This window comes from Solea senegalensis, linkage group LG10 (assembly GCF_019176455.1).
Source record: "Solea senegalensis isolate Sse05_10M linkage group LG10, IFAPA_SoseM_1, whole genome shotgun sequence".
In the NCBI taxonomy this organism is placed as follows: domain Eukaryota; kingdom Metazoa; phylum Chordata; class Actinopteri; order Pleuronectiformes; family Soleidae; genus Solea; species Solea senegalensis.
In genome coordinates, this window is record NC_058030.1 from 21,656,346 (window position 1) to 21,668,627 (window position 12,282).

The 12,282-nt window shown below is 42.9% G+C and overlaps 1 protein-coding gene across 10 annotated transcripts in view; it reads right to left on the reverse strand.

The window, feature by feature from the left end:
• frmd4a (FERM domain containing 4A) overlaps positions 1–12,282 on the reverse strand; it is a 129,487-nt gene that overhangs the window by 39,681 nt on the left and 77,524 nt on the right. For 9 of the 10 annotated variants that reach the window (XM_044035685.1, XM_044035684.1, XM_044035686.1 and 6 more), the window contains one exon: positions 2,041–2,106. In XM_044035685.1, the coding sequence (XP_043891620.1) occupies positions 2,041–2,106 (66 nt within the window). Of the gene's footprint in view, positions 1–2,040; positions 2,107–6,828; positions 7,347–12,282 lie in introns of those variants that run through there. The other variant, XM_044035687.1, reaches the window with a different exon arrangement.

Sequence of the window (12,282 nt, forward strand, 5' to 3'; positions counted from 1 at the left end):
CAGCTCTTGTGGTGTTTGCAGGGCTGTTCAGATTGATGGGACACAACCTGGTTGATTAGTGTCAGTCCTTAAGAGTCCAAGGATGGGTAAGGTAAAGGGTAAAAGGTTTCTGGTCAAACGTCAGTCAATCATTCATATGTTCCCTCCTACCCTCCTGTTCAGGGCTGATATTAAAATCCGTGCCCAGTGATCCAAGTGTAACTGTTGACACCTGGAATTAAAACGCATTCCAGATGTTTATGTGACCATGTGAGATCAGATCTGACTTCCCCATGTTCGAAAGTCACTTTAGACACTTTATAAGTCATTCACATAAAGATTGGAATGGAAGCTTATATCCAGTTTACCTTTTACACTACACCACTCTATCCTCAGGGAGCGACATCCATGTGATTGACATGTCTCCACATGGTGGTTAGCTTCCATCTCTACAACCAGGTCAATAGGTGTGTGTGTGTGTGTGTTAGCCTTCTGGCACATGGTTCCCTGCCAATGAGGCGATGCTCCATCAACAAACCACACAGGACATGCAATCAAGGGCAGGAGGAAGGATGTGAGGCAGGAGTAAAGAAGGTGAACAACACTTCAGGGATGTAAGTCAGTGATAGAAGTGAGAGGATCACTGGCTGCTGCACTTGGCGTGGCGACAGGAAGTTAAATGAAAAGCTCCACGGGCAAAAGCCTTGACCACCTATGCTGTTAAATTATCAGTGAAGACATTCAAGAGCCCAGTGGAGTGTGCGATACTCGAGCGTGGGCTTAATATAGAAAAATAATAATAATAAAAAAAAGCTTATGAGTTATGATCGTTCCCTTCAAGAAATCCTTTTTTGAAATAAAGATTTGACTGCTGCTTAGTTGACTGGAAAACTAAGAATAACATCATAATTCTCTGTGGTCCAACTGGCTCACTGTGCATCCGCACAGCTGAGAGAAGCGAGGGAAGAGAGAGAGAGACAGAAATACAAAGAGCAGATTCCTTCTTACTCAGAGATTGTCCTTAAAACTCTAGTATGAGTAGAATGAAGTAATGTCTTCATTCAACTTTTCAATTCCCTTTTTTGTTTCCTGATAACCTCAGAGAACAAGTTGTGCAAAGATGTCTACGGGGCTGAGCACTCAGAAATGAGTGTAGGTGAATGCACAGGGAAAAGGGATTTATATACATATATACGTATGTCCATAAGAAGATTAGCAGCCATTATTGTGGAGGCTGATAGGAATGAGTGAAAGAGAAGTTGCATGTATTAGATGATAAAGTGCTGTTGCGCCTTTTTAATTTGATTATTTAATGTTTTTAAACTCTAAATGCGTCTTACTGTGGCTGCAGATTTAGATGGAGACAGTCAGACAGCGAAATGCAGGTAAGAGTGAAGAAGTGGAGTGATAGTGAGAGATATGGAGAGAGGAAGGTCAGAGAGATGGAGAGCTGAAGTGAGAGAGCAGATAGAAATACCAATTTGAAAGAGAAGATCAGTTCTGGCAGAGTAATCAAATCAGAAAGTCAGCAGACCTATCCTTTGGCGTTCCATTTTCTCTCTGCTCCCATCCTTTTAGTTTGTCCTGTCTCTCCATTTCTGAGCTCTCATCTCACTTTTCACTGCCTCCCGAGTTTCTGTGTCAATCTTCCTATTTCCCACTTGTTCCAGGACAATTACCTGCTTTTGTCTTTCTCCTTTTACGGAGGAATCAGGTAATGGTCACACCCGAGAGAGCTGCTTCTTTGTTATTTGAAGCAAAACCCAGACGCGCTGTCCTTTAAACGACGTAACGATCAGTGATAAAGAAGAGCAACTGCAGGAAGAAGTTGGTGTGTGTGTGTGTGTGAGAATGGTGAGAGATCAGGTGAGCATCCCAAAAGTGCTAAGTCACCGACTGCTGACCACATTTCCCTTGATCAGCAGCATTTGAGTCCCACATGATAACAGACATTATTCCTCCCTCGCTCTGAGGATGCGAGAGTCTGCAAAGAAAGTGTGAAGAAAGAGAGAGAGAGGAAGACAGACAGGCCGAGTGAGGGCAGGACGATGAGAGACTCACCTGTACGAGGAGCTCCAGCTTCCTGTCATCGAGGAGGTGGACCTGACATCGCCTCCCCTCTGTCATCTGAGAAAAAAACAAAACAAACGACACTTATTACATGTTTCACACATTATACATACATGAGGGCTATTATATCTATATTGTGACATGAGACAAGACATGGTCTCAGATATCTAAGATATAAGTTTAGATATCTTTGGTGACTTTTCCGTGTTTTAAAGGTTTAATCATTAATAATCATCACATTTATGTGTGAAATACACTATATATAATAAAATAAACATTATATACTGATTAAAAAAAGACATGCAAAGGAAATTATATTTAAAAAGGTCACTTAAAGCTTAATTATTTGTGTTATAGCAGATTTAGTCATTTCTAGTCAATTTCATTGTTTCAAACACACATAAACATCCTTCATTTAACATTAAAAAATAAATAAACCAGCTATTGTCTGAAATAAAGTGCGTATTTACAGTGTAGTGTCACTCTCATTTGAGAAGTGCAAACATCGCAAAAGAAAACTTCATCATGAGCTTAGAAAAACAACCTGTGTGCAGCTTTATATCGAGATATTATCGTCCAGGCTTACAGAAATATGATATTGAGTGATATAAAAAAAAAAGTACATCCCTGTGTGGTATCTCAAAAATGAAGTTTCACAAAGTAAGCACAGCTAACTACACACAATGAGCCAGAACTCCATCCATTAGCGCAGTCACCATCGAGAGTAAATCTGGCTGCTGCTAACGTTCACTCAAGTGTTCGCCTGCGTTGTTGATACAAGGTTTACAGAACAGAGCTGCAAATCACACTGATAATATCCATCTGCCGAGTTCATCCATAAACACTGAAGCAGGTGCGATGATGAAACGGCCAACTGTGGGAAACACGCACACGCACACACACACACACACGTTAGACCAAACAGTTCACACCACAGATAAAGCTAAGCTGTTTCCCTGTCTGAGAGTTTGCTACTAATGCAAAAAAAAAAGGGGTGAGCAAAGAAAAAATGAACTGAAGAAAAGAATCAAGATTAGCTTAAAAACTATTGTTGCAGACTGTGTGTTTGTGTGTTTGTGTGTGTGAACAGGAAGCTGGGACCCTTGAGGAACACAAACACTGCCCGGCTCCTCCCACACTTCCCTCACATCTGGGTGATGGGGGGGAGGAGGGTGGTGCGTGGGTGTGTAAAAGGGTGGAGTGGAAGTGGAGTGGTCCCAAATGCTGAAGAAGGGATTGTAACGCTGCGCTTCCATCGTGATATGGTTCGCTTTGGTGTAGTGTAGTATGGTACGGTTTGGAATGGTAAAGCCCTGGGTCTGGCTTGTGTTTCCATTGAGAATGGTGCCTTTACTTGTTAGGCGGTGCGCGGGTCAACAACATACGCAGCGTGACGACAACAATGGAGAACATCCAGCAGCATTTTCGGCTGTTTGTCTGCAGGAGTTGAAGAAGTGTGTAGTTTTTGTGGTTCAATATTCACATATTCACGTCTCGCTCCAAACTAACCTTACCGTACCATTATACTTTATTACCCCAAGGGAAGGGTGCCACAAAATGGAATGTAGGGACTGGTTATTTTGGTACTATTCCTAATGGAAATGCAAAAAAAATAAGTAACATACTGAACCAAACTGAACTGTTCCACTAGATGGAAACACAGCTCATGGTCGGGACGGCACGATGCCACGTTTCTGTGCCTGACACAGTGATTTTAGACCTTTTTAACTATGATGCTGATCCAGTTCAAGCTCAAAGACATAATTCTCCAACTCTATAACAAGGGCAGCCTGTGGCCAAGGGGAAAGGGAACTTGACTTGTAACCGGAGGGTCGCCGGTTCAAAAAGGGCCAAAAAGGGCTGGGGTACCCCTGAGCAAGGTACCCAACCCCCAATGCTCCCCGGGCGCCACTCAGTGTGGCAGCCCACTGCTCCTAATTCTAGGATGGGTCAAAATGCAGAGGAATACTTTCCCTAAGGGGATTAATAAAAACTAACTAACAAATATTCTTCTCCCATAAAGAGGAAATTAACAGCCCACAACATGACACAGCTAAAATGATGTTACTGATATTTTTTTGATAGTTATCCAATCTGTGCACAGTGAAAATATTGATATATACATTTTTGGATTGGATCATATTTTACATGTTAGCCGTCTGATGACGATCCGGTGATTTTGACCGATAATGAGTATTGTGTCATCTCATCCCTCAGAAAAAGACTGAATTTGATGAGAAGTCTCATCAAAGCACAGGTGCCACGTAAACATGAGCACGAGCACAAACCGGTTTGTAACTCATAGCCATGAGAAGGATCATGTTGTTCACCTGAGGCTCCTGCAATTCGGTAAGGGCGTGTCAACGACATGAGTACGACATGCACATACTTTCTCACACCACTCCGGCCCAGCTGGCATTCACGTGGCAAGTCAGAGGCGAGAGTTTAGCAGAGAGCTGAGGGAAAACAAAAAGGAGTGAGAGAGCTCATCCCTGTGTGAACTTTGAATTCGTCTGAGTGTGTGTGTGTGCGCACGCGCGTGCATGAGTGGCTTCAATCTTCTTTGAAGGGTTTGGTTTACCCACCCACTAACCCTTGATCTTGTGTGGTTTGAGGCTTTGGATTGGGTGCACCTGTGCACACAGTCAGTAACACAGAGAGAGATGGAGATAGAGTTTGGTTTCCATGAATTCAGAGGACATTTTCATTGACTTTTGTCCCCCATAAGGAAGACAAGTCCCCATAATTTGACTTCAAATGTACGTCCCCACAACATGAGTAACACCTGGAACACACACACACACATTTAGCCTTTTGTTTCCTTCAGTCTTGGTGTTTCATTTCCAAACCTTTCCATGTTTACACTGTATACAGTGGTTTGTAATTAATACCATGACTACTGGTTAGTAGATCAGTATACATGAAAATGATAAAAAAAAAGAACCCTGGTAACATATCAAAGGATGATGTCGAGCAACAAAACATTTTGCTGGCTACACAAATCGAAACCTTAACTACGTTATGTCCACACCTGCTGCAAGAGCAAACCAATAGATTGATAAAAAAAAACCCAAAAACATCTCAATTTTCTGCAGAATACTTTAAACTGCAATGCAGATAGTGTTTGCATCCACACTGAAGTCCGCACTCTCTCACTGGCACTCAGCTTCAGGCACCTGGGAATAGTTCAGACCCGAATGTCAAGGTAACAAATTGTTGCCTGGAGGCTAAACTTGTGCAGAGCAATCTGGCAGAGACAGACGCTTATTGGTTTAAGTCATAAAATTCACTTTGTGGCGTTGGACACATGCTACTGAGCTTCTTATCCACCGTGAAATCAGATGTACTGACGTCTCTATGAATAGCGTGTTGTCATTAAACAGCGCTGAAGAAAACAACACAGAACATAACAATTGGGAGATTTGGAATATTTCAAGTTTAAAGTGGAGTAATTGAATCCGGAGCGTTGCGGTGTACGTTCACAACCGCTCTCACTGCATGGATATATTTACTTTACGTTATAATGAGGTTCAGCTGAAAAGAAACATGTTTCGTCCTTCACCACCTCACAGCTCTGCTATTCATGCTTTTCCCACCAACATGACTAAATCATGACTTTAATTGAATTTGCCCAGTGCTTCCCAAAGTGTGGGTCACGGCCCACTGGCTGTCCTCGCAGCTATTGGCGGTGGGCCTCAGACAGGGAGATGATGCTGCTTTTTAAATATAAGCAATTAATGGAAGACTGAAATAGAAGATTAAAGGTCCAGTGTGTGACATTTAGGAGGGTTTTATGGGCTTAAGTCAAATATCTTACCCATATGTTGGAGTGCCAGTCAAAGCTCTAGACACCAAGGTCTACTGTATATTTTCACCTTAGAATGAACATTAATTGGATTCCATTGCCTTAGAATAAGCCTTTTCTATATACTTTAGAAAACAGACATGCTTTACGGACTCTACCAACTTGAGCCACTGTATTTCAACAACAGCGAAGCTTTGAAGCATGAGCTTGCTACACAAACGAAGAACAACACAATCCTTTCCGACATCATAGCTCAAGTGAGGGGGTCGATGCAGGAGTCCTCCATTTGTTGCAACCTGCAGTCTCACCACTAGATAATTCAATAATTTGCACACACTGGACTTTTGAAATGATATAGATTATACAGACAGGAAAATCAAAAATGTTGTAAATATACTAAAATATGGTGTTTTGCTTGGTTTAAAACATAATGCAGCTGTGGAACGAATAAAAGAAGAAATAAACATAACTCAGCTAAAAGTCCTGTTGCTGTATTTAATTAACTTAAGTATGTGCTAAATGGAGTATTTGTCATATTTTGGATCATAATTGGATTCCATGTTTCTCCTTTTCCAATATCCTGATGCAGTGACTTTGAACAGTATGGAATGTGTTCAAGTGACTGGAACACAAATGTTTGTTACCTTCAATGTTTTGCTTCATTCTTGTTCACATCTGAATGTGAGTTTTGCTTCATTTTTAGGGGCCTAAACCCTCTGAAGTTTGGGTTGGACTGAATGTCTGGTCTGGTCTGGTCTGGTCCAACTTACAGTAATGACATTATCCAGGTCTGAGTTAGTCACAAGAAAGAGTGAAATTAAACAAAATGAAGACTGTGAGTCAACAGAGTCGAGAGAGCAGAGCAGCCACAGTCTTTCATTATTTCTCTAGAGCTCTCTCTCACACACACACACACACACACAGATGCTTGGTCAGTGCTTGCTAAGGCAGTAACGTTATAATTAGTTAGTTACCTTGCAAACAAACGCTCCTCGCGAGGCTCCCACACACAAATAAAGCCAGTTCCAGGGATAAAATAAAATGTAATAAAATACAAATAAAAGCAGAAAATATTAATCCCAGTGAGAAACGAGTCGTGTTGTTGCCGTGAAATCATCAAAAAACACCCCTCTTCCCTGCCGGCCTAGGGGAGGAGGCACATCAGCATCCATGTTAGTGACCATTAGTTTACGTTGGCGTATCAGGTCGCTGCGTATCTCCTGTATCCTCGAAACACTACGTAGCTGCTATGTCGCATATCCTCGCCATTCAAGACTCACACACGCCGCTGAATAACGGCAAGCAGAGCGGCGTTCACCAAGACTGGCTTCTCTCTCATCCCTCCCTCCGAAAGCGGGCAGCTTCTCACGGGTCCAGTAGACAAACCTCCTCCGCCTCCTCCTCCTCTATCTCCTCCTCCTCCTGCTCTTCCTCCTTCTCGTTACCGGCGAACGCAAGGGTAACAGTGGACCGTACCAACGTTCGTTCAGTAACCGAAGGGGGGGGGAGTGCGTGGGGGGACGCGACCGGAGGACGCAGGTAACGGTCTACGGAAGCAGTCCGGGCAGCAGCCGTCACTCACTGGCTGTGTCTCTCGCTGTCACCGGAGTTGCCTCGAAAACACGGGAATAATGGAGGCAAGACGAGGGGGCGGAGAGTGGAGAGGAGAGGAGAGGTGGGAGTGAGGGGGGGAGTTTTCTGCTGCAGTTCACTGCCATGAGAAAGTGCTGCTCTCTCCCTCTCCCTCTCTCCCTCTCTCCCTCTTTATCTCTAAAAACCCAGCAGTGATCACAGATTACTGCATTTAAAAAGTACCTTATGAGAATAGAAACTTGTAGAAATTAGGGGTGCAACTAACAATTATTTTCTCAATCGACTATTAATCGAGTAATCGCCTGGTCCATAAAATGGAAAGTATAAAATAATAATAAGTATAATCTAATAGTAGGAATGACACACACAACACTATTCTCTTTGCAGCTTATTATATACGCTTATGTTCCAAATCAAATCAAGCATACACCAAGTAAGTGCTATATACATATATAATATCCTTTGTTTATACTGTAAATATCAAGCTCATACTGTATATATTATGTCTATAATGTACATTCTTTTTGAATTTTTTAAAGTCTAAAAAGGGACTATAAAATTAAAAACGTTATAGTCCTATAGGGACTAATAAAGGATTATCTTATCTTAAGTACACACTATCACATTACTTTCTAACACATAACAACAAGCACTGCTCCCAGTATAGAGCACATACCATGTGCAACGTTTACACTGTAAATATCAAACTGGTGCTGAACATGCTGTAGGTTTTCTGGTTGGATCATGTCCAAATTCTAATAGTTTCTCTCATGGACCCACATCACCAGCAAATCTCATCAACACATGCACTTTAACTTTTGAAGTTATCGCAGACAGACGGGGATCCAACAACATGTAGCAGAGGTAACAGCTGACGAATGGCTGATAAATCACAATGACAGTCTTACTGCACCGTGGAATCAACTGCGGCTCCAGTGAAGCAGGGTTTCCCTTGAAAGACTGTCCTCACATGACTGTATAGTGCTCATAAAAAACAGGCCAATACATGTGCATTTTTTAAAAAATAGATTTATGTCCATTTTTTTTTTTTTTACGTCTTAACATCGTTACATTTCAATTCACTGGGATCACTCCCTCCAACTTTTTTTTTTTGTCACTTCCTGTCTGCACTTTCAAACACAAACTGGTTGCTCTCAGTTTGGCCTGCATGAATGATTTTCTTTGGCCCTCGGTCCACTGCAGCCGTTGGACTGACTCTCTTTTTTTATATGACCTAAATTGGGCACTTGTGTTACTTGTGTTCACCTGACACAGCTGGAGCAGCAGCCGTTGAAACCACAAGTTGTTAACATAACAGAAAATCAGTCTCGTTTTTTGGCACCATAAATAGATGCTAAAGAGCGCAGTGAAGGCAGGGATTAGCCATTACCTACTGTCAATAAATGACTTTGAATGACTCGGCGTGCACAGACCAGGGTATTATTGTATTACAACATGAGTAATCCCCATGTTATGAAAACACTGTGAAACCACACATTGCCGAGCACATGGACAATATGCATACATACTGTCAGCGCCGGCCCAAGTGGTTTTGGGGACCTAAGTTGAATTTGATTTGGGGCCCCCGCTCCCACCACCTCAGAGTAGCCAGTGCGTGACTATTATTAATACAAATGTAACACTATAAATTGAATGAATTATAGTTGTGTTATTTACACCAAAACTTGTGGAACAGATGTGCAAATGTGCACTAAATGAGCTCCAAAATAAAACCAAGTAACTTAAGCTCAACACTGTTTAGATATCTAGATGTCTTAAAATGCTTTAGTAAATGAAATGTTTGCATGTTGCATGTAAGGATGGGTTCAATGAACGTCATTTCTTTAAACCCTTTTTTTGTGGCCCTTTGCTTGTTGCCTTAAGCTAAGCTGCACTAAAGGTTTGTTGTCGTTCAGTATCAGAGTTCATCTGAACAAAATGCGACTGCACCATATTTGAAATACGACTTTAAATTTGCAGAATGTATCAGGAGCGCTCTCTTCCAAGACATTCAGCAAGATGCAGTTAAACTTAACGTGCTTGGCTTGAAATGCTTTTTTTATGTTGCTACCATCCCCTTCAAGCCCCACAGTTCAGCTTGAGTTTGCAGAATGCAGAAGGTCACATGAGAAACAGGGAGGTGTATCCTTTCCTGTCCCTGCTGGATTTTTCTGTTTCTGGATATTTTTGGCCTGTTCCAGACACCGGAAACTGGCCTGTCCAACTTAAACATCTCCAGATGACTCTGTCTTTGGCTTTAATACACACACTCATTCCTCCGTTTACTTTCACTGGTCAAACGCACATCTCCCTTTTATTAGTTGCTTCCTCAGTTAGCGATCACAAGGACACTGTTGTCTGACCAGCGCAGGGGAGAAGGGGACAAGAAAAAGACTGCAGAAAGTGTCCTGAACACTGTGACGACAGGAGTTTATAAATGATTGCCTCTGTTTGGAAAGGATGTGACCACCTCCAGAGAACCTGAATGATAGATTCATAAAATAAGAGAGGAAAAGGAAGGAGGAAAGGAAGCAAGGCAGGCCAAGAAGTGAGCAGCCGCACAGCTGTTTGTCCAGTCCTCGCGCTCCTTTACTCCCCTAAACACGGTCACCTTTCAAGGACCCGCAGAGAACGTTGCCAACATGCACAAGTGGAGAAACACTTGTAGGTGTGACATATCTGGGTCCTGACAGAGCCTTGTCATGGAGCCAGGGGCTTCTATTCTGGGCTGAGGTGTGGTTGTAATGAGGTGCTGATCTGGTGTATTTTATGGAGCAGGGCTCCAAAAGGTGGGGGGGTCAGAATGGGTGAGGTGGTTTAAACAGGAGGTGGGTATTAGAGTCAGGTTTTAGGGGTTGAGCTGGGAGACAGGGTGGATGGTCTGGCCTGGAAAAGGTAACCTATATTGGTGGAATGGGATATAAACAGCAGCAAATGGCTAATTGAAGCAAGCTGGAGAATCCGTATAAGCCCCGACTGTGGGACGCTGCGGTAGGCAGTTAAAACTGACACACGCACACGCATGACCGGCACACTCTCCGTCTGTGCCTGTGTCTGTGTCTCGCCCACTTCTCCTCCATATCTGTGGAGACTAAACAAACACACATCACTTCGAGAGAGCCAACGTGGTCTGACACCGGCAGATGATTTACGACGCCGCCGAGATCAGTGGCGCTGAATGTGGCGTCATCAGTTTCAATCTGCATACGGCGCAGATTACATTTCAATACGTACAGAAAGTTACACTGTCTCAGCACGCCACAGTTTCACTTCAAAGGGTAAAAGAATAGCAGGGACAGATATTGTCCACCGAGTGTCTCCTGCAGCAGCGGACTGAGACGGCGCAGAGAGGGTCGTGGAAAAACAGCCTGAAACGTCTGGAGAAACAGAAAGTTTTGTTTGTTCAAGAGAGCGTATGTGCGACTTACATTTCATATACTGTATATATATATTTATTTATAGGTCTGTGTGTGTGTGCGCTTGTTTTTCTGTGTGTCTGTTGGCTCCACCCTCCCGCCCTCCCTGCCCGTGAGTGTCTTTGGGACGGCAATGTGGTTCCAGTTAGGGCGTTTTTTTGTTTTTAAATCAGAAACACACTGGCACTTCAAACAAACTGCAGATATTTCTGTAGCCAGCTCTGCTTTGTTCTCCTTTTACTACAAAGCTCCATTCGCAGACTTAACCAAAAACCTTTCTCACTGTTTTTTTTTAGTTTCCCTTCATTTTCAGCTGGAGCAACAACTTTGATTCAAACTGACCGGTTGAGATGTATATTTGACTGTGAAAACTGCTGTGAGGTGTATCAGACAATGAAGGTATCACAGGGTAGATTTGATGTGATCCAGGCTTTAGTTGTGCCGAATCCGCACAAATCCATCTCTGCTTTCACAGTGTCATTTCAACGTAACTGCCATGTGCAGCCAGAGGAGCTTAAATTCCTAGAGAACTGCGGGGGGGGTTCAAACAACAAAGACTTTGCCGTGTTAGGGAAATAGGAATAAAAGCGGGGAATTAGTGTTTTGAATAACTCTAAATTTTAAAATTGCATCGTTATCATAACCCAAACAGCTTCACCTTGCTCTTGAGGAATTCTTGATAATCTGAAATGATTCCTTTCATTCTTTTCAGATTACTTACTGAAAGGTCACAATCATGCCATTATTTAATCTGACTACTGTCCTTGTCCCAGTGTAAAATCGCTGGCTGGGAATCTATTTATTGAAGTACACACGGTGGCGTAGTGGTTAGCGCTGTAGCAGCATAAAGACCGAGTGCACACAAAGTGAGGACGAAAGGCTGTCTGAGTATAAATGGGCCTCAACTCTATCCCAAATCATGTAAATGCACTGATTGTCTGATCTTAAATCAATAAAGCGAATCCTCATACTCTCTTTTAAGTCGCTGGGATCAAGCCCACATCCTCCACTCATTTGCATCCTCTCTCCTTCCCTCAGTTCACTAGCCCAGTCCCTCAGTTTCTCTTCTTTTGTACTGTCACAGAAAACAACTGGGTCACGATGTCGTCCACATGTGCACGCGCACACTCGCATGAAGAGGCTGAAGTTATATTTAATACAGACGTCAGAAAACGTCCCTCGTCTGTGAAATCCGAGAAAATAAAAGCCCCCTCGTGCGCCACAGTGTGTCAGCAGCACGCGAACAAGTCACCAGTGGCCACTGTGTTTAGTCTGCATGTGGGCCATTTGTCTTTCATGCTACCAACACTTTGAGTGTGTTTGCACTTGTTTATTTATAGTGATGAGCTGTATTCAAAGTCGTCAGGACGGATTACGCCACTCTTTCTTTCCCACAGGAGAGTAGAAAAAGAGAGACTC